This window comes from Bactrocera tryoni, chromosome 5, assembly GCF_016617805.1.
Source record: "Bactrocera tryoni isolate S06 chromosome 5, CSIRO_BtryS06_freeze2, whole genome shotgun sequence".
Classification (NCBI taxonomy): domain Eukaryota; kingdom Metazoa; phylum Arthropoda; class Insecta; order Diptera; family Tephritidae; genus Bactrocera; species Bactrocera tryoni.
The window spans coordinates 32,712,212-32,738,424 of record NC_052503.1 but is presented as its reverse complement, the minus strand read 5'-3'; the positions used below and the strand labels follow the sequence as shown (position 1 = coordinate 32,738,424).

General features: G+C 39.1%; 2 protein-coding genes across 11 annotated transcripts in view; both read right to left on the bottom strand.

Annotated features, from left to right (window-relative positions):
• Positions 1–262: 262 nt before the first annotated feature.
• Positions 263–26,213, bottom strand: part of LOC120777372 (sensory neuron membrane protein 2) — a 65,266-nt gene continuing 39,315 nt past the window's right edge. For 7 of the 9 annotated variants that reach the window (XM_040108658.1, XM_040108656.1, XM_040108659.1 and 4 more), the window contains 3 exons: positions 3,116–3,234; positions 629–754; positions 263–564 (listed from right to left, as the gene is read on the bottom strand). In XM_040108658.1, coding sequence (XP_039964592.1) covers positions 382–564; positions 629–754; positions 3,116–3,234 — 428 coding nt within the window. In that variant the 3' untranslated portion in view covers positions 263–381. The remainder of the gene's footprint in view (positions 565–628; positions 755–3,115; positions 3,235–26,213) is intronic. The other 2 variants (XM_040108651.1, XM_040108655.1) reach the window with 2 other exon arrangements.
• Positions 17,356–23,374, bottom strand: LOC120777371. Of its 2 annotated transcripts, XM_040108649.1 has the most exons (2): positions 20,443–23,374; positions 17,356–19,707 (listed from the first exon to the last, which is right to left on the bottom strand). In XM_040108649.1, exons 1-2 carry the CDS (start codon positions 23,117–23,119, stop codon positions 17,837–17,839), a joined length of 4,548 nt encoding a protein of 1,515 aa, XP_039964583.1. In that variant the 5' UTR covers positions 23,120–23,374; the 3' UTR covers positions 17,356–17,836. The 2 variants fall into 2 exon arrangements, with proteins under 2 accessions (XP_039964583.1, XP_039964582.1); XM_040108648.1 differs by having other exon boundaries at positions 17,356–23,374.

Here is a 26,213-nt window from a genome sequence, read left to right as displayed (position 1 = left end):
ATCGTGTTCTCGGCCCAGACCGACCCTCGGTTGCAGTGCCAAAGTAGAAGAAAATGTTTATGCCAATAAATCAAACCAAATTGTTTTACAATTATTTATTTAATTCATAACATACTAAATCACAATATGTTACAATCACATTTATAATAATGTTGGAAATATTTACAAAAATATACAAATACATACAATAAAATATGTATGTACATACATATGTATGTATGTATGAATAAAATATATCTTAACGAAGAAAAAACAATAAAATTATAATTTAAAAGTTATATAAAATTAAATTAAATATGTATGTATGTGCACAATAACAAACATAATTTTGTTAGTAAAATATCGCTTGTTTAATAAACCTCAACAGTTCTCTAGAAATACTTATTTTAGCGGTGCCACTTCCGCTTCCGGCTTTCGACGTTGTATTACATAATATATCAGACATATAGCGGCCACGCCAATGCCACCGCAAATCGACGCCCAATGAATGATATTGAGCGTTTTGAGCGAGTTGATAAGTTTCTTTTTGAAAAAGGCGACCATTTCGCTGTTGAGTTGAATACCCTTAAAGAGAGAGACAGAGATATAAAGTTGAAAGTACAGTTAACGAGATATTGACTCGGCTTACCTCCTCAACCCAAATGGCGGGCATTAGTACCGTTGTTAAATTTTCCGTTATTGAGATGCGGTTGATGCTCTTCAAGAACATGTTGAACTGCACGCGTTTGCCGCCTTGTAACGGTGTACCGGTGAGCTAAAATTTGGAAATTAAATACAAATTAGTCGATTTTGTGTTGTTTTAAATAATTAAAATTTTTAATTAATTTTTTATATTTCTCTACTTAGAATTTTTTTAGTAAGGTTCGCAGATTGGCGTAAACAGATCACTGCCTCGGCCACAAAACGCCATTAACAGAAAACCTAAAATATATAAAAATCTAATTTGGCACAAGGGATCACAATAGAAAGGGGCACCTGTGCGCTACAGTTTTGAAAAAGTGGGCATGGCGCCACTCTCTAATAGGATTAATCCTCATGTTTCCTACACTACTAAAGCTACATTAGCCAAATTAGTCTAAAATAAATCTTATAGGTCCCTTTATCGACATCGTAAAAATTGATTCAATCGGATGACAACCTCGCCCACTCACCGGCGCGGCATCACCCTCTGTTAGGTAAAATCACATATATCGAAATCTGCTCGACTGAAACTCGGTTTGATCCTCTAAGTTCGCTTTAAATGCCGCTTGACTGTCGTTGAGTATGACTATATATCGACTTAAAGCAAAGACCTCGGCTTGGAATATGTTCGGAAAATTTTCTCATCGGTATGGAAGTTTGTTGTGTTGTCCTGCGACTCCTGCTCCAATCTCCTCCGACGTTTTCGAGCCGTAATTATACCACTTGATTGTACTATCCATAAGCAGTAGCTCAAGAACGAAATCATTCCATTCAGCTTTGCTGTTAAGGGTAACCTTGAACTTCTTAATGAAGATTACCCTTTTGGTAATGCTGTCCCTTGGGAGAAGAGCTAATGGTATTTCGCCCCTTAAGCCCTTCATACGCTGGGAAGAGATTACCTTAGCTCTGTGTGTGTTTGGCTACCTAACCGATTACTCTGTGAAGCGGTGTGAGTTCTAGAAAACTTCAACTGCTGCCGTCGGGCATGTTCACATGGCACATGACGCGCAGATATAGGCGTGTCGTTGCAACTTCGATAGTTGAAGTTCCACCAAAGTCAGCGTTGTTTTCGAGGCCAAAGCCACCGCTCCATACGTGAAAATCGGTCGCACAATCACCTGATAATCCTCTGCTTGCATCCTCAGGATTTACTAGCTAGTCGATTGCATACCATAAGCGCTATAGTAGCTCAACATGGTGCTTCCACCGCAGAGTGTATAAGATCAAGGTATTGGACCTTATCAGTCATCTCCATCTCTCTGCCACCAAGGGTTCCTTAGAGCGGGCAGGGGCTTGCAACTCGTACCGGGACGATGGTCGCCTTAGAGAGGTTGATGTTCAGTCCTAACCCATTGCACCATCCCTAAGCCAGCCATGTCGTAGAGGGTGTCCTCAATTTTCACTCTAGCTATGATAACAATATCGTCCGCATATCCTTGACACCGAATACCATTGTTAGTGAGTAGTTCGTCTACAACAGGGCTTCTTAACAGGAGGGATAGAACTCCACCCTGTGGTTAACCTCTTGTGGTGCCGAGACGAATTCTGTATCCACTACTGTGGTTTCAGCTATTCTGGTGTACGGTACGGCCTCTATCCATCTGTGTACCGAAACCGTCACATACGACGCTCACGTGATACGTATTATCTAAGCCCCTAGATACCGATTATGTGGACCCCAGTACCTATAGTTGACTTTTGACAGAAAATAGCTGACAATGTGTGAAGATATATAATTGAAATAAAATATAAAAGAAAAGTTCTGCGAAAGATTTATGGTCCTTTGCGCGTTGGCCACGGCGAATATCGCATTCGATGGAACGATGAGCTGTACGAAATATACGACGACATCGACATAGTGCAGCGAATTAAAAGGCAGCGGCTATGCTGGCTAGGTCATGTTGTCCGAATGGACGAAAACACTCCAGCTCTGAAAGTATTCGAAGCAGTACCCGCCAGGGGAAGCAGAGGAAGAGGAAGACCGCTACTCCGTTGGAAGGACCAGGTGGAGAAGGACCTGGCTACGCTTGGAATATCCAATTGGCACCACGTAGCGAAAAGAAGAAACGACTGGCGCGCTGTTGTTAACTCGGCTATAATCGCGTAAGCGGTGTCTACGCCAATTAAGAAGAAGAAGTAGTATTAGCATTATATTATTAAAGTATTAAATATAATTATTTTCGTTACCCTAACAAACCTTATACAAAATATGACGATCAGTATAAGTATGAGTTATATACATACATATATAAATTTCCTTGAACTCAGGTGACGCTTGCACTTTAAGGTATTTCCCTGGCTTAGATTTTCGCGTGTTGCAAGAGTATGAACTGTTCGGTTATATCCGAACTTAGCCCTTCCTTACTTGTTTATTCTTATTTTTAATTACTCTTTTTATGAATATTTATTATTTCCTTCTCATCATTTTACTCACGTGCTGTACATCCACGAATGTTTGATGCTTCTTCGCGTCCGGCCGCAGTCCGCGTATCATTTTTGTGTACTCATTGGAGGCGCCCAACATATGCGGCAATGTTAATATAACCGGTGCATCTGTAAATATCCCAGAAATATGAAATATATTAACGTTCAATATTTTAACTATTTTAATGGCGTATTTGTATATTTATTGCATTTTCAATTATGAAATTATTTATGAGCACTTAAAGAGTCAGTAAAGCGACAACGACCTGGTCGGACCACATTTAATAAGTTTTTATAACCCTGCCGAGCTGCAGCTCATACAGCCAAGCATCCATTTTGTATGTTTACATGTGTAAATAGGCGCAGTTAAATGATTTTTACGCACCTCATAATTTTGATTTTAATATCGACTTGGCGAAAATTGTCGTATAAATAAAAACAAAATCGAAAAAAAATTAATAAAAGCATAAAATATATACATATGTATGTATGTATATAATTTCCGATAATACCACATAAAAACGCGCTTTCGACCAATAAAGTGTATACTTATAGACATATGTATGTGTGTAAATAGCTAAATTAACAACCATAAATACACATTCAGATCAATGCATATATGTATGTACATATTTATGTATACATATGTATATACATATAAGTATTACTACAATCTCAAAAATATGAATTTAGAAGAACAGTTGTCAAGGATATCAACCTTAGAAGCAGTCAAGTATATAAGAAATCTTTGTATAAATGTGTGCTTGCTGGCCATGTAAGCTTATAATGAAGTCTTTGTTTAGATAACGGCACACACTCTTTTGTATCTGCTTAGTGTTGTAAATATTATGAGTTTGAATTCTTCAATTTGAATTTATTACTTTTTTATCAATGAACAACTAGTCGTATGTGTGATTTTTCGTGATACAGAATTTCCTAGAGGGGTAGTTGTCAAACCAGCTGTCAAAGTAAACATATTTCTTTGACAATTATGTGCAGTATATTTTAACAGATTACCATGAAAAGAAGTAGACGAGAATACCGTTTGAAATTTGTGGAATGTTTTTTCTTTTTCAAAACTTGTAATATGTCAGTACTCTAATGTTTTAAAGTGTATGTATGTAAATAAGCAAAATTGCTCTATGTAGAGAGCAAAAAATCATAGAAAGTCTCCAAAGCCTCCCTTTCAGCTAGAGCAAATTATCATCTAGTACGGAATCATAGCTTTTTGAAACTGTTGTTAACAAAATTTTGTTTTCAATGAAGAGCGGTATTGGCAAATGATTCATAACTTTTTGGTCGACTTCAATTTTATAAAAAATCGCACATAACTCATATAAGAATTTTTGCATTCTGCTTGGCTTTATACCATATTTAACAGTTAATATTTAAGATATCTTTGAAAAAATAACAAAAGGGTAACCCATTTTGAGAAAGTTCAAATTAAATGAGGATTGTTTATTATCATTCGAAAGAAGATTCTTTGGCATTTATTTTTTGAAGATTAACTCTTTCAAATGTTGGTACTTCCGTTGAGTCCGCATAGAGCATATAGTTGGGGACTTTACATATCCCCACAAGAAAAAGCCTTTCAGTGTGATGTCACACGATATTGGTGGCCAATCGACCGGCTCAAAACGTGAAATTATCTGCTAACCGAAGTGTTCTCTTAATGAATTCAATAATTGATGCGATGTGTGGCAAGTGGCGCCGTCTTGTTGATACCAAATGACGCCGAGATAACGAGTTTCGATTTCAGGTATCAAATATTCGATTATCATGGCTCACCGGCATAAAGAATATGAACCGATGATTGCCTTGTACAAGGTAAACATGTCTTTAAAAATAAACGGAACAAATGGTTTTTTAAGCAAAATCAATTCATTTTATTCAAAATAGTCGCCTTCTGCTTTTTACACGGTCCAAACGCATGTCAAACGAGTGTTTTAGTTCGTTAGCCGGTATTGCTACCAGTATGCCGGTGCAAGCCTTTTGAATGGCCTCTACGTCTGCACAACGCTTTCCTCTCATGGGCAAATGCATTTTTCCGAAAAGGAAGAAGTCGCACGGTACCATATCAGGTGAATACCATTAACCACTGGTTAAAAGGTGATTTTTGGTCAAATATTCGGTCACAATCGGTCCTTCGAATGTTGGATTCTGAGCAATTTTTGGTCGTCAGTCAATTTGCGCGGAACAAACCGTGCACACACCTTTCATAAGCCCAAATGTTCGGTCAAAATGCGATAAATCGATGTTTTGGGGATGTTCAATTCCATTTCCATGAATTTCAATGATGATTTCGGTTGATTTTCAATGAATTCACGCACAGTGTCGATGGAATTTCCGGTGATCATGGATTTTGATTGACCCACATGTTGATCGTGGTTTGTGTCCTTACGACCATTTTGAAAACGTTAAAACCACTAGTGCACTCTGCTACGGGAAGGCAATCATCGCCATAAACCTGTTTCATCAATTGAAACGTTTCGGTAAAAGTTTTACCAATTTTAAAACAAAATTTAATGTTGGCTCTTTGTTCGAAGCTCATTTTCGCACCGATAACACAAATATACTGACACTTAAAACGCAATAACTTCACTTCCAATCAATGAAATGTCATGAAATTCTCACTAGACAAAGAGAGCAGATTCTAACGCACTACTAGGGGGCGCTAGATTTAAAAAGTCCTGTTTACTTTGGAACGCACCTTGTAGAAAGAAATTCTGGGCCCGCTACTGAATTGCACGGACGTATGGACAGACAAACAGTTACACAAATTTCAACTCGTCTCGCCATCCTGATCATTTCCATATACTTATGTAAATGGGCTATGTACATATGTATGTATATATCTCTCTCGATTAGTTTTAAGCGTCAGAAATAACAGTTGGGTGAACAAACCCATTGCAACATGTTGTGAGAATATAAAAATTATTTAATAGCGGTTTAATTACCCCAAATGTAATTTAAAATATTTATTACACATTGAGCTCACTCAGGACACAATAGACAACAAGTCGCCTTCATATGACTATCATTCTAATTTCAATCTCACTTTAATAGGATAGTTTTATAACTTTGTCTTCTTTGCTAAGACAGATTAACCGTTAACTCAGATATTGACTACCTAACGGCATTAATCGGGTTTATGAAGAGCTATGTAAGTAATTAATAAAATTATATGACTACATTTGCAATCACTTCCTGGATTTCATAGCGCTCTCAAAATATTCTTGACTTCAATAAGAAACTATGTACTTATGTATATAGTAAAATATAAGTACAAGTAACGAATAATAACGAAGTAAGTTGATCTTCAAATAACAAACAGTATTTAGATACAGAAAAATGTGAGTACATACATACATACATATATGTTTATACTTGTATAGTATGTACTTCAGCAAGATTTTGCGTACAGCAATTTTTACCACACGTTTCAGCAATTAACTTGACATCAGGCACTGACCTCTAGCCTTTTGGTACACAGGGTGAAGCTTAAGTTGCACCATTTAAGTTTTTCAAAAGATATTGGATTCTTAAAGGAGATCAACACAGGTACATTTTTGGCTTACGAACGATTTTACAACCAAATCTGTTAAGAATAATCGTACCTATACAAGTCCAAAGGCACGATTTTTCATACTTCCGTACGTAGAAATGCTTCTTCGCACATAGTTGAAAATTTTCCACCATTTCATTATATCTAGTTGGAATACAACGAACGTTTATTTTCTTAAAACTTAATGTGCTTTAAACGAGGCGCAAGTGTACTAGCTCTTATGTAAACTTGCGAATTTGTGGGTAAAAAATTGTGGGCGAATTGTTGTTTCTTGAGCTTAAATTTACTTATCACTCTGAAACATTAAAACAAAGAGTTTAAGTTGTTGGTTAAACACTCGATAAAGCTCGTTCTTAATAGTTTGTTTACTCGGCAGCATAAACTGTTTTTATATATGTGTCAATAGTAGCAGTAGTATGTGTTCTTCTGACAACGCGCTTGAAACAAAAATGTGTAGAGTCTCAATCTCAATGGTCAATAATCAATGGTTGAATTGTTTGAAGGCTTGTGTGAAAGCAAAAGGTGACCGTTTTGAATAAAAGTTCGTACATCGATCATTTCGTATATGCATTATATTAAATATCTTTTATTCAAAAATTTGTCATAGTTTAATTTATATACTAGACCGAACTTGTAACAGAACTTATAGCAAGAGTATACATATTCTTATTAAAACCAATAATTAATTTATAACTTTAGCAAAGGCCTATTAAGAGTACTGCTTATGCGATTATTATTTATAATGTCTTTGAAAGTGTAAGAATTAAACAAAGAGTTAAATGGATATTCAGGGTCATATGCCTATATACTTAGGTGAAGAGCGAATTCTTCGGCTAAGTAATGTTTGGCGTCCAAACGATTTCCGTTCATCTTTCAAACACTGTTATATGAAGGTAAAAAATTGTGCTAACTGCATAAAATCACTGCGATTGCATACTCAGAAGAGAACCCATTGGCTCAATGTTTGACCATTTGTTTCAGCTAAGTCAGATAAGCTAGATAAGTCATCTAGCCTTGTGATGCGTCTACTATTGGTCAGCATTGTCGATATATCAGCATCGAGCCATTGACTACACTTAACTCCACAATAAGTAGTCTAACGAATCTAGTAATTAATGAAAAGATATAATTTCTTCTCCTTCTTCTTTAGTCGTCTTCTTAGAAGATTGTCTACCTTACCTATTCAGCTCTGCAGCTCGAATTATTTTCTCCAGGAGTAAATTGAAGAAGTCGCACGATAGGAAGTCGCCTTGTCTGAAGCCTCGTTTGGTATCGAACGCCTTGGAGAGGTCCTTCCCGATCCTGCCAGAGCTTTTGGTGTTGCTCAACGTCAGTTTACACAGCTGTAATAGTTTTACGGGGATACAAAACTCAGACATAGCGGCTTAAAGGCAGCCCCTTTTCGTGCTGTCTAAAGCAGCTTTAAAATCGACGAAGAGATGGTGTGTGTCGATCTCGTTTTCACAAGTCTTTTTCAAGATTTGGCGTATGGTGAGTATCTGGTGAGTAGTTCATAAGGCCAATCAGTTTTTTGACGATGGGCTTTAATTTTTCACACAATACACTCGATAGAACCTTATACGCGATGTAGAGTAGGCTTATACCACGGTAGTTGGCGTAGATTGTGGGATCTCCCTTTTTGTGGAATTGGCAGAGCACACTTAAATTCCAATCGTTGGGCATGCTTTCGTCGGATCATATTTTAAAAAGAAGCTGATGCATGCTCCTTATCAGTTCTTCGCCGCTGTGTTTGAATATTTCGGTCGGCAATCCAACGACTTTAACCGCTTTGTTGTTCTTCAGGCGGGTAATTGATATTCGAACCTCATCATAGTCGGATAATGGAACATCTATTCCATTGTCATCGATTCGGGAATTGGGTTCGCCATCCCTAGATGTTACACTTTCACTGCCGTTCAGCAGGCTGGAGAAGTGTTCCCTCCATAATTTCAGTATGCTCTGGGCCTCAGTCACTAAATAACCTCTGGGGGTTCCACAAGAGTATGCTCTGGTCTTGAAACTTTTTGTTAGTCGACACATCTTTTCTTAGAATCTTGAGCATTGTTGATCTTGGTACATAATATACTCTATATGTATATAAATTTGTTTGTTTTATCTTGCCTAATCTATCTTAATCACTTTACACTATTGTTGCTTTGATTTCAATCACCAACAGAATATATTCCATTTCTAACTAATTAACACTTTTGAAACTCTTTTTAATAGTTGAAAGATTACATCAACAATATGTTAATTAACACGATAACAATAAAATTCTTAATGCCCGACCCTTCAATCATAAAACGTAAGATAAGTCATTGTAATTTGTAGAATTTGCTGATTTCTAAATTTGATATTGTAAAAATAAATATTTTTTCTTTATTTAAATTAGAAACATAAATAGCATCTAAAATAAATCAGGTAAAATATAAACAAACAAGCATGCTCGAGTACAGCTTGATAGATACATACATATGTTTGCTTGTATTCGTATACGTATGTGGTAATTTATGATATAATAGCGCCGGACTTCACGCTCTTAAAAGTTTAGTCTTCAGCGGTGAATCGGTGATTGATGGAATGATTAATATACCAACATAGAATAACAGTGTATATTTTCTATACTCGTTTATCATGATATTTGCATGTATGTATATCATGTTTGCATTTGTACATTTATGCGGATAATTATAGCTATTATTATGCTGGTGATAATGGCCAAGTTATAATTGCGGATTATTGTTTGTTGACACTCCATTTTTTAACAAAAATTTTAGATATTAGATTTAGATATTATAAATTCTAATAACGGATGATTCAAGTAGAGGTGCTTGTTTCAATAGCCTTTTTTTTGATAGATCACGTGTGAGTCGTGTCAATCTGCCAAGTCATTTGTGTTCAGTTTTGTTTGGTATGGAAAGACTTACGCCTGAACAACGTTTGCAAATCTTTCAACTTAATTTCGAAAAGTCACGTTCTGTAAATAATGTGTTTCGCTCGCTTGGCTCAACTTATGGTCAACATAATCGGCCTTCTGAGCGTACTATTCGCAACACCATCAACAGTCTTGAGACCCAGCATTCATTATTAAATAATATTCAACCGAATAGACCACGTCCGGTACACAGTGAAGAAAATATAACAGCCGTAGCGGAGAGTGCACACGAAGAACGTGGAGAGCCGATTAGGCGTTGTACGAAGCAACTTGGACTGACGTGTGGGACGACTTGGCGCATTTTACGTCGTGATCGAATTGAAAGTCAACAAAGTACAGTTTGTGCAAGAACTGAAACCACTCGACTTTCCCAAATGACATCGATTCGTTCTATGGGCTCTTGAAAAGTTCTAAGAAGATCCGACATTTTCGAGCCAAATTTTGTTCAGCGATGAGGCCCATTTCTAGCTCAATTGGTATGCAAACATGCAAAATTGCCGCCTTTGGAATGAAGAGCAACCAGAAGAGGTTCAAGAGCTGCCATTTCATCCAGAAAGAACATCGTCAATGGCGACTATTATCGCGCCATGATAATCTACTATTTGATCCCTGAAATTAAAGCTGGTGATCTCGGCGACATTTGTTTCAACAAGACGGCGCCACTTCCCACACATCGCATCAATCAATGGATTTATTGAGAAGCACTTCGGTGAGCAGATAATTTCACCTTTTGGGCCGGTCGATTGGCCACCAAGATCGTATTGTATCATATCATTCAATATCATTTTCAATGATAATGAACATTCCCCACTAAATTTGGAATTTCTGTATTTTTTCTTTAAAAAAGTAGGGAACTGTGAAATGGATCACCCTTTATATGAGCAAATATATATTATAGTGTGTAAAAGAACGTATATTTTTTCGCTTGGTACTCCAAAAAATAGGTTCCTAGACAACGCTAAGAAGGTCGCTCGAAGTATGAGCTCTTAATTGTAGCGGGAAATACTTGCGCCTCAGGGAATCCTATTGTTTCTAATTTTCAGATAAAAAATTCAAGTCTTGCTTCCAACTAAGTACTTGAAAATATAGATTTCAAAAAAATTTAATGGTCATCAAAATTGTTTCTAACAATTTTTTCATTTAAAAGCTTGAGACGGTTGAAGCTTGAATATTTTAAGGCAAATTTCTTTTCTTAAGAAGTTTATAACTCAAGGAAAAAACTTCTTAACAATCAGAAAATTTATAGATTTTGTGAAAACGGTCTCTTATGATTTTAATTATTTGAAGGAAAATGAATTTTGTAATCCAATGAAAAAATCGATATCAAATCGGGGACTTCATAAATTTGTAGGAAATTTACTGCTCTACTTTATCAGTGCGAAATTTTGTTTTTTTTTTTAATGAATAACTAATGTCAACACCACTACATATATCCAGATTGGTTATATTTTTGTTCTTAATAATCTTCTTTTGTTGTTTTTAATATGATTCTAATTTTATAGTTTTTGCATAACTGAAAATAGATTTTACCAATTTTATATGTTTCACAATACTCCCCTCCTTGTTCCAGGCACATATCAAACGGCACGTTGTATAACAGTTCATAAATATTCATAAATTTCGAAATTAATTTAAACGCGTGTCAAATACTGAATAAAACAAGCGCTAACAAGCCAAAAACAGTTTCTATGCTTCTCTAATATATGCAATTTAGTGTTTTGTTTTCAGATAAAACTAAAGTGTGTGGCACTAATTTTAAGCAGAAAACTTGTTAGAACTTAGCAACCTGCAAATCTCTGCGAAATGTCAATAATCTTGCAGAGAAATTCTGTTAGTTTTTTTATGTGACGCAAACAAATGAAATTATATAAAAATGTTAATTAAGCTAATAATAAATTTAAAATCAAAAATAGTGGACACATTGACGAGTAGAAAAATACAATTAATGCTTTCTAGTCAAGCTATATTAGACGGATTTGAAGGAATTCTTTAAATTTTTTCTGTCTTGTAGATATGTACATATGTATGTCCAAGTTTCAATTCCTTAAGATCCCAAATAGTTAAATGGGAGCTGCTTAGCACCATATTTCGGTATATTTTACTGAATTCTGTTGAGAAAACCTTTTCTGGGAAAAGCCATTCTTACTTTCACCCTCTGCCAATCTGTTTTAGTATATGTGTGGATTCAATCTCAGAATCTACCGTTTCTTTATACAGAGTTTAAGTGTAAATGCTGTAAAAATATATGACTTTTCTAATTTGGAAGAATGAGTTATAAAAACCAAGCTGATCGAGATGAGAGAAGCCTAATTTAATCAATTTCTTACCTTGTTGGAAGCCGTCTGTGAGCCTATCAAGCCGGTGCAACATAATATATTCTGAAGTAAATACATATATCCTACTGGTTTTACGAGCAGTCCTATCACATTTTTCTTCCATAAAATATCCTTGGAAAGTAAAAATAATAAACTGTCTTCTTTTATAGAAATCGAACATATTGTCAGCCCTCTGGGAGAATAAATTTCCAAAACTCAGTGTAATCCTCCAAATACCTTTATGTTTGGGTAGGTAAGACCTTATCAAATATGCTTGATGAATGCTGCCGAATCGATATGTCTGTGAACGTCCGCTACGACCTTTTTCCACCAAGCAATTAACGTCGTCTAAGTAGATAGTATAATAATATAAGCCTAAATGGACATACTTCCGACGAGCGTGCGCCGAAATACCTCAGGGAACGATAGATTAAATTCAGAACATTTAATATATAGGATATATTGTTCACTCGTCGTCAGAAAAGATTCTAAAGAACCTTCAAATCTAACACAACTGCATATTTTGGGATAAATATCTTTAATTATGGCTCATATAAGAGCAAGCTCGATTACTACGCCGTGTACTAAAATAAAAATATTCCACACCACTGTTAAGTCTACACTTCTATACGACTGACCAACACGGCATGCCCTAGCCTCTTACAACGAAAAGTTATGTAACGAACGAATAAAGCACGACACCAGAAAATGGTGTTGGCTCGGGAATGTTCTGAGACGAGATCCAGACCCCAGCAACCGAAACGGTATCAACTAGAATCCATAAGGCAGACAACGGAAAGGCCGACCCGCTCTAACTTGGAGTAGGAATTTGGATATTGAAAAAGTTGGAGTCAAATTTAGACGCTACCTACAAGACCGTTGGTGGGAAGAAGCCGTTGGAGGAGAGGGGCAGTGCGCCGCTTTACGGATTAGTGAAAGCTTGCGGGAAGGTTGGTGGAGGAGGAACTCTAGCTTCAGACTTGACTTCACACTGCAATCAGTGACTTCCAAGCCGAGGTTGCGGCCATTAAGGTAGCAGTATATTTGGTGCTCCAGAGTGCAGCCTCCTTCAGAGAAGTGACCATCTTCTCAGATTGTAGAGCAGCGATCTTAACAGTGCGTTCAGGGTTGGTCAAGGCACTCCTTGCTCGCTATCAATAGAATCGATTGTCTTTGTGATAAGACTGATATATGTGCTAGGCCACAGCGGAATCGCAGGAAATTTTAAAGCTGATGAGCTAGTAAGGAAAGGTACTCTAGAACCGCTATTGGTGGATTGCTGTTGCAAAAGCCTTTTCGCCCAACATCAATAGTCTGGTGATCTCTTTGCTCTCAGTAAGCCTAGCCTCTCCCTAGTTGTGGGGCTTTTAATAAGGCTGGTGATCTTATCTGATGCCATCTGCAGAAGCTGTACAGAAGAAAATGAGGTGGAAACAACCTAACACTTCTTTCTTGACTGTCCAGCGTGTGGGTGGTCGAGACTTAAATATTTGGGAGCGCATAACTTCAGACATCTCACCGAACTGACGACCGAACTGACTGGAAATTAAACGCCTGTGCAAATTTGTATTGGCTACTAAGTGCTTTCTTTTTTATGGCTTCACAAAGGACTACATACATATAACTACTTGCGATCTCTCTAGATCAGCCTTCTAACCTTACCTAGCCTGCAAGACCGAAATAGACGGAAGGGTCTCATTTGGACCTATTAATCCTCGCGTAGCCATAGGGACGGCAATATATGTAGTAAGCCACCCAAATTGTGTCTCATTAGATAATATAGTTTTGACATTATTTTGCACGCCACTGTATACAAGTTAATGTCACTTTAAATAAGAACAAACTAGTAAAAAACTACTATTTTATTTTTATATTAAGAATAATTTTACTTAAATGAAGCCATTGACCTGTTTGCATTTTACAAATCGTCGCTATTTATATCGTATAATTGATGAGATTGTCAATATTGTCTGCTTCACGCTATTTACACTAATTGGACAGTAACAACAACAAACCTGAACGTTTCATTAGCAAAAAATTATTTGACAAATTTCTTATGGCAAAATTAAAAATACAAAACTATAAAATTATGGAAATTAAACATTTATATGCACACTCATACATATGTACATACATATTTATACATATGTACATATATTCATATGTAAATGAGAGCATGCGTAAAATCGTAAAATTCCAAGTATTTATAAATTAAAATGTAAAAGAACTGAACTCGTTACGTTAATGCTGGAAATAATCAATTTTACTTTGTATTAAGTCGTGTTAATAGCTTCTTTCCGGTTTTAGGGTATATACTAAGAAGGAAAGGATATAAATTAAATAAAATATGAAATGAATAAAAGTAAAAAATGGCATTCGAAATATTTGCATAATATTGCTGCTATTGTTTGAGAGCGCGCAGCACGCTTTGTTCCAAAGAAACACACACAGCGTGAAGAAGCAGCTGCGCAGCTGCTTGGTGTGTGTGCTTGAGAGCGCACTTCAGTGTGTGTGTGTGTTAATTAATACCAGATGGACGGCTGAAGAATAGTAAATTCATGGCATATAAATTTAGCTTGATATTCTATATATTTTGTTTTATTTTATCTACATTTTTTTAAGCGCGAGTTGTTGAGCTTAAAAGTGACTGGCTTTAAGCACATCTCAAAGTTTTTATTTCACGAGCGCACTGTGCCATATGGCTTGAAGATGTTAAGTGTCTCAACATAAGTGCTCCAGTTGAATAGAATCGTTTCCTTCTACGATTTTATTATTATTTTTAGTTATTTATTTGTTGCTTTTAGTTATTTCTGCACTTTACCTTTCAATTTCTGTTTCTGTTTCTGTTTCTAATTTTATTTTTCTATTTTTTTAATATTTTTCTTTATTTAATTTTCCTTATATGCTGACGTCCATATACAAATTGAAGTATTTATTTATAACGCTTTGCGTGCGAAAGAAGCACACTATTAAAAAGCAACAACAAATGGCAAGCAATGAAACTTTTTGAAAGTGAAATTTCAGACACGTTGCTTTGGCGATTTTTGACAGCCAGCGTGATGACCTTGAGCGGAGATTTTAATTACAGCGATATGCACAAATAGCAAAGCAAGTTGGTATTCGCGGTCAACAATCTATGCAGAAGATGAAAAAGTGCAGAATCATAGATTTACAGAACGTGGAGTGGCAGGTGTGCATCAGTGTCGAGCTCGTAGATCGGCGATCGCCGCCCGCTAAATCGATCAATCAAATTGTACGCCCAAACCGATAATTAAGCGATGCTTGTCTGTTATTTGTAATGTAAACTTGACATGTAGAGTGCTCAGATAATCAACACGTGCCTGTTGAGCGCACTCCACGCAAGCTGATTCTTATCTAAGTGACGGTTGCTAAGATCTCGCTGCCAATCTTAATAAGTGATTAGATAAAGTTGAAAAGTGAAACACTCTAATGAAATTAAATTTGGTGTTCTTCTCAAATTGTTGGTTTCAACTAATTCGTTTCTTTATATCCATATTTTTATTATTTGGTATTCATATTTATTTTTTATGTGAATACAACCATTTATATCGCGCTGACAAGGTTAAATGTTAAATGACAAAGCGTCGGTGACATTAATCAATGGGTAAACACCTTGTTGACCGGTTTGTTGGTAAACATTGTTTATATACTATATATGTATATATGTATATGTGTGCGCTTAAGTGTTGGTAAATTGTTAAGGGTATAAGTTGGTGCCCTGTGAGAAATGGCAATAATTTATAGAAATTATAAAAAATTCAGTATTTCTTTATTCCATGGAATATTTGGCGTTATGGCAAGGAGCTGAAAAATTATTTTGTTTAAAGATTGAGGCCTTCTTGAGAGTAAAATGAGTTTATGTGTTTAAATGCACATTTATTCAATATAATCATTGTTTTCATGTTTATGGAGAATAATGTCCATAAGCTACTAATGACCAATTGACCAACACAAATTGACTTCGTTCCTTCCTTCAATATGATTGACAGTAAAAGCGTTGTTATAATAGCCATAAAAAATGATCTGACAATTTTATTGGTTGAATACTACCAGATAGAGAGAGAATATGGGTTTCTAAATTAACGCATATCTGCATATACCGGATCCTTTGGATTATAGCGTCGCCAAACCACGGTGTGCAAGGGGTCAGTGAGTTCTATTACGGATGGGTCAAAGCATGAGGAGAAGGTTGGTTTATTATCAGGAACTCTCTATCCACTTCAGCTTCAGACTTCTGGACAATTGCAGTATTTTCCAAGTCCAGGTTGCTGCAAATAAAATAGCGATCGATTTACAACTCCGAAGTGCAGTCTCCTTTAGAGAAGTGACTATCCAATCTGACAGCAGGGTGGCGATGCTAACTCTTATCTCTCATTATCCGTGCTTTCACACAGGCTAAGGTATGAATATGCCTTACCATGTTATCAATGACACCGAGTCATGTTGTTATAAGACTAATATGGCTGACTAATATACGGGACAAGGAATGATACCATTATGTTTTTGTGGCTATATAAAGAAGCGCAAATTCGGTGTTAGACTCGGGGTGAGAGAGAGATTCCGGCGCCGAGTCCTGGCATACACCTCGATGGATGAACGTTTAGCCACAATCCGCAGCAACATGTCGCTGACTTACCATGATGCCCCGACGGAAGAGAAGGACGATGTGACCAAAAATGCCTTATATGAGCGCTTGGAGCTATAAGAGCTGCCTACGCCATGATGTCAAAATCGTGCATAGCGACTTTAACGCAATTGTGGGTATAGAAGGTATCTTTGGCACAACGGTCGGTAATTTCTATCTTCATTATGAAACATCCTCATATGGGTTGAGGCTGATCGACTTCACCGAGGCCCGAAATGTGGAATCAATACTGCTAGGTTCTAGCATAGGAAATTCATCAAACTACCAGGCTGCCTCCGGATCGAAAAGCCACCAACTAGATCGATTATGTTGCGAAAAACAGAAGACTGCACTCCAGTGACTTCGACGTGAGTAAGCTCTGAAAGGTTCTGCGAAGGTTTATGATCCTTCGCGCATACCACAGCTGATGGAATGATGAGCTGTACGAGATATATGACAACATTGACCTAGTTCTGCGAATTAAGAGACAGCGGCTAGGCTGGCTAGGTCATGTCGTCCAAATGGATGAAAACACTCCAGCTCTGAGACTAATTGACGGAGTTCCAGCCGAGGGAAGTAGCGGAAGAGGAGGTTATAACTGTGTAAGCGATGCTAACACCAAGAAAAAAGAAGAATATATATTTTATATGGCCTCTAACGTTTCCTTCTGAATGTCACAAACTTCCTGGCAAACTTAATTTACTCTAACCTGGGTATAAGAATTAAAGACACTTTCATTTGCAATAATTATTTATTTATTATTCTTATTTAGTAGTATTATCTAGTTACGTATGTATATATATGTGTGTGTGTGCAAATATATCGACGCTTATCACTTAAATTAATTATTTAGTATACTTTCCGTGTACACAATGTGAAAAGTATATAAATACATGGTATAATTAATTAGAAATATATATGTATATTTATATAAAACATAACAGTTAGAAAAAACATATTTAAAAACTATCTAAACATGCAATTTGTTGAATAATGCAGCTGGTGTCACGGAAATGTATGCAACCGTTTACTGTTACACCCGAAGTGTACACATCTCTTCGCAAGTGCAGTTATAATAAAAATCACATTTTGACAGCATCACAAATTAACAAGCAGTTTTCGTTCATATATGGTATATAAAGCGCTTAGAACTACTTTGAAATTCCACTTTATATGTAGGCATCCCATAAGTTGAGTATTATTTTCGTTGAGAGTCTTGAGTATTATGTTCGCGGCAAACTTCACTTCTAATTGTCCTGATTCGAAAGGTTCTACCTACCGTAATGTCCAGCCAGCGTACCGTTTTGTCCAAAGGCATAGGCATAAACGGTCTTCGCGCTGCCGGCTGCATGATCTCGGAATTGCTTATAATATTCGCTCTCCTCGCCGAAGTGTGCTTGCACCGGATGCTGTTTGACGGCACTCGTGGGCTTTCGTGTCGTTGTCGTGGTGAATACTTTGAATTGTTCCTTATATTTGTCGAAGAACGGGTGGCTGAACGGATCATCGCGGTATTTGGCTGTTGTTACGGTTAGTGAGGCTTTCGTAGGTGTAGTATGGACTGGATTTCGCGTGACATTCGGTTTTTGATTCGTTGCGCTCGCGACATATAGAGCGGGTTTTCGCGTAGTTCCTCGTGTCGTGCTAGTAGTTTTCGTCAATGCTGTCGGTTTTGTTGTGGTGACTTTTGGTTTTTGTGTACTTGGTTTGGTGTACTGGGTAAACGGCGTTGCTGTTGTAATTTGCTTAGTCGTATATGGCACTTTTGTGGTACTAAAATTATTTAGACTTGCTGTCGGTGGACGTCTAGTTGGGTGAGCGTTTGCTGGTGGCTTTGTGGCAGCGAAAGTAGTTGGCGTTGTCGGCGTTCTGACAGTTGTCGTCGGTTTTCTTGTCGTGGTTGTAGCATAATGTTGTTGTTGCACTTTTGTTGTACTGTAATTAGAACTAGTTTTACTATTAGGTGTTGCGCGTTTGGTTGCTCTTTGCGTTGTTGTAGTTGGGCGCTTAGTAGTGGTAGTCTTTATAGTAGCGGTAGTCTTTTGTGTTACCGGCGTTCTTGCGCTGGTTCCGGGTCTACGTGTTGTAGTGGTAGTGACTCTAAGGTTGGCAGTTTTGTCGTTAGTATTCTTTGAGGTAGTTTTGGTGGTACTTGGTTTAGCAGTTGGTTTTCTTGTTGTTGCGGCAGTTGTGGGTTTTCGAAGTCCAGCGTTCTGTGTGGTTGTTGGCCTTCTGGTTGTTGTAGTCGTTAGCGGTTTCTGGATTCCAACGTTTTTAGTGGTTACAGTCGGTCTTTTCGTAGTTGCCGTGGCGAAGGCGTTCCAAGTAGTCTTCTTTTCTTGATACAATCCGGGATTCTTCGTAGTCTGTGGTTTTATCGTTGTTGTCCAAGCCGAGGATTTCGGTGTACTTCCCTTGTTTATTGGCGTCTTCTGGTTATTGGACAGTTTGGTTGATCTCGGCGTAGTTTGTGGCGCACGGGTTGTGCTTACTTGCGGTTTTGCCTTCGTTGTCGGTAGTCGAGTTGCCGGTTGCCGAGTTGTCGGTTGCTGGGTTGTCGTTTGCCGAGTTGTTGGTTGCCGAGTTGTCGGTGGTCGAGTTGTCGTTTGCCTGGTTGTCGGTTGCCGAGTTGTTGGTCGCTGAATTATTGGTTGTCGAGTTGTCGTTAGCCTAGATGTTGGTCGCTGAGTTGACGGTCGCTGAGTTACTGGTTGTCCAGTTGTGCTTGTGGCTTTCGCGGACTGTACTTGTTGCCAGTTCCATGTAGTGCTCGGTCGCTTAGTCGCGCTTCCTGCATTATTTGTTGTGGGTTTTCGTATAACGGTTGCCACTGTTGTGGGCCTCTTTGTGGTGGTGGTTGTGAGCAAAGTGGTATAATATTGTTTCGTAGTTTGAGTTTGGGGTTTTCGGGTGGTTGTGGTTATCGGTTTTGCTGTAGCGGAAACTTTGGTTTCGGTGCTTGACTTGTGATCCGTAGCGGAAGCAGATATTTTGACTGGTGTTGTACGAAACACCTCACTATTCACATAGGGCTTTGTGGGGTAAACATGTAGCTTGGTCTTTTCAGTGCTGCTCGGCGTCGGACGTACGTGTTGTTGTTGGGTTTGTGAGCTTGCTTGAATAGCGCTAGTTTGAGAGGCTGCTGAAATTTGTTGAAGAAAAGGATTATTCTGATATTGTGCGACTATTTGGCTTCGCGGTGGGTTAACTGCAGATACGGGCTTATGGGCAGTTAAGCTTGAAGGCTGTTCGATGAATTGTGTTAAAAATGGGTTTGAGTGGAAATTTTGTTGTTGCGAGGTTTGCGGTTTTGGCAGTGTTAACTGTACGCTTTGTATGGCAGCATTGAATGGTTTTTTATTTGTTGTTTCGGTTAGTGAGAAGCTTGCCGACTGGCCGGTATATTTGGAGAGAAATGGGTTAGAGTGATAACTTTGTTTTTGCGGATGTTGTATTATTGTGGGTGTTAATGTTTGTTGTTTAGTTTCAGTTGGCTGGTATTTACTTAGGAAGGGGTTGGCAGCATAGGGGGCAGTGGTTGGTACAGCGGGAATAAAGTTAGTATTTGTTACAGTTTGTGGCACTTTGGCGGCACTGTGTGGTTTTTGTTGTGTTTGTATGAATTGATTTAAGAATGGATTATTTACAAAGTCAGCTTTTGCAGCTACAATTTCATTAGTGACGCCGTAATGTGCAATGGGTTTCGCGGTTGTTTTAGGTTTCATGGTTGTTGGCACAAATTTCACAGCACTAAATTGATTAAGGAAGGGATTATTTACAAATGGATGGTTTAATTCATCTCTGTGTTTGATTTTATTCGGCAAAGTGGTTATTTGGTTAATATTAGAGGATTGTGTAAGATAAGTAGTTGGCTCACGTTGCGGAATTTCGTTGGCTTGTTGCGCCTGCTGCAACAGTTTGCTGTCGAAACACGCGCTTATCCGTTCCAATTGCTGATTGCGGCAGTTGCGATTATAAACCGTCCACGCCGTAAAGCCATCACCGCTGAGACGCATATGCTCTTCGTAAATCGTTTTCACGCAACGCACGTCATCTGTGATATCATTGTCCAGCAGCTTGTTGCATGAAATGTGGCAAGCTTTGCCGTTGGCGTCTTCATGTGAACACCAATAGAGATCACTAATCTGGAAGAGTCCATGATCAGCGCTGCCGTCGGCATTCAGACGTCCTACAGCGGCAGTGTTGAAGCTAGATTCATGCTGTGCGATACAAACCCACGTCGGCACGTCCTTCATCGGCATCTTGTGCTTGAAGTACAACTCTTGCGCCAGCTCACATTTCTGATAGATTTTACCCTTACCAACAGCGACACCGGTTTCATCATGCGCGACAGTATTGATCTCCACTGCAGGTTGTGTATGCTGTGACTTGTGCAAGTCCTCCTCCGGAAAGCAACTGGCCACGCGTTCCAAACGTTGATTGCGACAATTTCGATTATAAACCGTCCACGCTGTAAACCCGTCGCCGGAAATACGTGTGTGTTCGGCATATATGGTTTTGATACAACGCACATCATCGCTGATGTCCGAGTCGAGCAGTTTGTGGCACGGTATGTTGCACGCCTTACCGCCGTATTCATCATGCGTGCACCAATACAGATCGCTGATTTGAAAGAGTCCATGATCTTCGCTACCATCGGCATTTAGACGCCCCACAGCTGCGGTGTTGAAACTGGATTCATGTTTAGCAATACAGACCCAGGTGGGTATCTGTTCCATCGGCATTTTGTGCTTGTAGTAGAGTTCCTGCGCCAACTCACATTCCTTGTAGACCTTACCCTTCGCCGCCGGCAACGCCAGCGCTGTTGTTGTGGTTGCTATTACATTGTGGTAATTATTGTTGCTACTGCCGCCAATTACCTGTGTCTTACTTATCTCGTTGGCATCGAAACACGCCGACACTTGTTCGATCTGCTGGTCGCGACAGTGGTGATTATAAACCGTCCACGCTGTAAACCCGTCGCCCGAAATGCGTGTGTGCTCTTCGTGTATGATACGTATGCAGCGTACGTCATCGGTAATGTCGGAATCGAGTAATTTCGCGCACGGTATGTTACACGCCTTGCCTCCAAAACTGTCGTGTGCACACCAGTAGAGATCGCTGATTTGAAAGAGTCCATGATCCGCGCTGCCGTCGCCGTTGAGCCGTCCAACCGCTGCTGTATCGTAGTTGGACTCATGTTGGGCGATACACACCCACGTAGCTATATCCTGCATTGGAAATTTGTGTTTAAAATACAATTCTTGAGCTAATTCACAACGTTTATAAACTTTACCCTTGTGTGTTTGTGGATTGTGTGTCTGTGTTACAATTTTGGGGGATGTGTATTTGTGTTGGTGGTGTTTTTGTAGTGTTTGTTTGGATTCCTGGGGAACGCCAATGTGTTGAAGGAAGGGATTTGACTGGAATTGCGGCTGTAGGGATGTCTGCGGGAATGCGGGATGCGCCTGGAAGGAGGGGAATGTGTGGGAGGGTGCAGTTTGAACGTGTGTTTTAGCTGCGTGTTGTAACGGTGGTTCTTGGAAGCATGCAGATATAAATGAGTACTGCTGGTTGCGACAGTCGCGGTTGTAAACGGACCAAGCGGTGAAACCGTCACCTGAAATGCGCGTGTGTTCACCATGAATGCGCTTGATGCAACGCACATCGTCGCTGATATCGTTGTCCAGCAGCTTCGTACATTGTAGGCCGCAAGCCTTGCCGCCACTATAACGATCATGCGAACACCAGTAGAGATCGCTGATTTGGAAGAGTCCATGGTCGGCGCTACCGTCAGCATTTAGACGTCCCACAGCCGAGGTATCGAAGTTGGACTCATGTTGTGCAATACAAACCCAGGTGGGTATCTGTTCCATCGGCATTTTGTGCTTGTAGTACAGCTCCTGCGCCAGCTCACAGCGATCGTAGATCTTGCCGCGTTTATGCGTGGAATAACCGTTATTTATGGAGTTCGTGTGCACCGCCAAGTCGTTGGATGTATAATACGGCGCTGGCGCGCTGGCAAAAGCGGTGTGTGTGAATGTCTGCTGAGCCACAGGCGCTATGCGTTGATTTGGAAAACAGTCTGCGACATAACTCTCGACACCATGACGACAAAACTGCTGATAAGCATTCCATGCATTATAACCGTCACCGGAAAGCCGTTGGTGCTCGTCGTAGATAATACGCAAGCAGCGTAAGTCATCCGTCAAATCGGCGTCCCTTAAACGTTCACAAGGTAAATTACAGGCGAATCCTTTGCCCGGTGGCGAACACCAAAACACATCGCTTATCTGGAAGAGACCGTGTGAACCGCCAGCCAGTCCACCCGCGTAAGCCTCCGTATTGAAATCGCTCGAATGCTGCGCTATGCAAGTCCACGTTGCGACCTCATGCAAATCGAGTCGATGCCGATTGTGCAACACTTGCGCCAACTCGCAACGATCGTACACCTTGGCATTGACGCTACCGCCGAAAGCGACCAGCATGCAAAAAACGCGCGCGACAAGCGTGAAAACGCAAGGCGCGTCATTGCGTACACGCAGAGTTGACATTTTCGAAACTTCGTGTGCGTTTACTTCGTTTTTAAGTGCTCACGTAACGCGGCACGTACAAGCGTGCGTACGCGGATTATATCCCTTCCGGGCGCACACAGTGTTCACTGATTTAATAATCACACTTTGCGAAGGTTAGAACTGAATTAATTTACAATAATTTGCTATTGTTTATTAGCTGATTTTAAGTCGCTGCCAAGCTTCTTAATTTCTATGAATGCGTACAGCTCTTTCTTCGACTTAGCTTGTTCTCACGTTCGCGTGCCGTTGAAGACTGATTTGAGCGATGCTTCGCATTTATATGTCCAGCTCGGATTGCGCATCCCGCCACCTTCATGCACACACATACACACAGATTACTTATAATTCAGCCGCCGACTCTGAGCGCAGAGTGCCAGTTACTCTGACGGGCGGGCGGCGGTCAATTAGGCAGTCAGTCAATCAGTGGCACAATATTGGTGGAGATGCGCACCAATGCGCATATAAACACAAACGTTTGCTAGAAAAAAACTGGTTAAACGGCCAATCGTACAAATGTACTCTCTGCCTAAGCGTCGGACTTGCTTTATCAGTTTGATATCTTGCGGGATTGTCGTGTTGGTGTGTCGCTGTGGTCATTGATTTATTCGTCGTGCATAATATTTGCTTGTTCTTTTTTATTCGATTTTCTCTAAAATTTTGATAAGCGCCAAAGGGAAGTCAACCACATTAGGCGATTTGCTACAGCAATAAGCCTTTTCTAATGTTAATATCTTATAGTTACAGTTATATTTATTATTTTCTTTTTATCAAAGTATGTCAATGATATAATTAATTATTCACTAAAACTGGTATTAAGCGATCATTAGCTTTGTAAACGCTCGCATTTTGTACGCATTTGGTTTGCACAAACATAACTTGGGTATTGCCTGACTTAACGATCATTGACTTTGGGACAGTGTTCTCCGAATATACTTAACAGATGATACTGCCTGAGTGAAAACTAATACAGTTGACATCAACAGAATGCCATTTATTTGCAGATGAAATATATTTTAACTTTTTCTATTAATGGGAACCCTTACAGAGGTCTTTATGTCTAAAAATTGTCAATTTAATTTTTACTTAGTTTCTGAAGTTGATGAACACCATATTTTATGAAAACATCAACACACACTTTGAAGTGATATCCGATCATAACAGTTTTCTTCACTTAAATAATATTCGATTAACCAAGTATTAGAGATTAGTGATTAGAACAGGTCATTCTACATGCGCCAGCGTGTTGGTAGCACTCGCAAAGTAACATAACCTCCGAAGCATACCGAATTTACTTCACTTAAGTTTGAAGTTCTAAATTTTTAAAATCAATTAGAAAATATATTTGAAAACAACGACTATATAACTTTATTAAGATTCTTTTAGAAAGATGGATTCACTCATTTTTAGATACTGCTCCTTCCGATTAATAATCCACTTTTTTGTGGTAGCGGCCATACTCAAGAATGATATAACACAAACATGAATAGTTAAATTTTCGAAATAAATGTAAGATACTCCCTACCTATGGCTCGTTCTGGACGACCTTCGATCTCTTCAACTGATGAAAGTGTTAGATGGTCTCTTGCTCGACATATCGTGAGACCGCGCGAATGTTTTTTGAGGATATTTCGGGTATGCAATGCTTTCTTGCTCGACTCGTAAACAGAGCTCTTCGGACATGTTGGATCGTGCAAATTCGACAATGAGACATGAGTTTGATATGCAAACAAGTCAACAATCATCGGAATGGAGGGAAAGAAACGAGCCAAAACCAAAAAATCCATGTCAAACCCGCTCACAAATCAAGGTGACGCTCATTGGTTTTTCAATATTCGTGATAAATAGGTAGTTCTATTTGGCCGTATTGAAGCGTTTGCGTGAGAACATCCATCGAAAACGGCAAAAAATAATGGAAGAACAATTCATGGATTTTACACGATGATAATGCACCATCGCATCGAGCCATGATTGTGACCGAATTTAAAGTCAAAAACCCCATGAATACCATCAATCAACCACCGTAGTCGCCAGATTTGACTAGGTGTGATTTTGTCTTGTTCCCCAAACTAAAATTGTCGCTTTGTGGAACCTGTTTTCAGTCGATTCTAGAAATAACACAACATTCGCTGAAGGCCAGCATATAGCGTCGTCCTTTCATGAGCCTCTTCAGTTTTGGGAAGAAATAAGTTCCCGGGCAACAGATTTGGGAAATACGGTGGTTCGGCGCAAGTCATATGTTGTTTTTAACCAAATATTCGCGCCCAAGCAACGAAGCTGGAGCGTTATTATGATAAAAAGCCAATTTTTGTTCACGGAGTTCACGGCTTCACGAAAATGCATAACTTGTATGTAATATGCTTTATTAACCGTACGATCCGTTGACAAGAACTCAAGATACATGACGTCTTTGCTATCGAATAAAACTGTTAGCAAAATCTTCACAGTTGACCTAACTTAGCGCTCTTTTTTCGGTCTTGGCTCATGTGGCAGTTCCCATTGGGATGACTGAGCTCTGATTTCCATGTCATTACCATAAACCCATGACTCGCCACAAGTTATGACCCTCTGTGTCGTCGCGTACTGAGTCCAACGTTTTCTGAACAATGTCAACGCGACGCTGATTTTGGTCGAAAGTCAGGACTTTTGCCACATAAATCGAAGCCAAAACTTGTCCAAGCAAAACAGCTGTCAAAAATTAACTAAGCATTCAAAATAGCCGACCTTGTCAGCTTAAGTAAGGGTTGTGGGTACCAACAAAACTACAAGAACTAGAAATTTAGATTGAGATTGGAGTTTGTTTCAATTCTTTAAAAACTTGCAAAATAAGCTCCTTCGGCGTCGATGCAGCGCTGCCAGAGCGATTTCCAATCATTGAAGGCGTTACGGAAGGTATTCTCCGGAATAGCCTATAGAGCTGAGGTGCATGCTGCTTGCCTTTCATCGGTGTTTTCAGGCCAGGCAAATAAAAATGTCCGCGGGAGCCACATCTGGGCTGTAGGGTCCAGAAAAAAGTCCGCTGAAGTCATTGATTCTATTCCATGAATACTTCTAATTACTCTGAAGTAAATAAGCA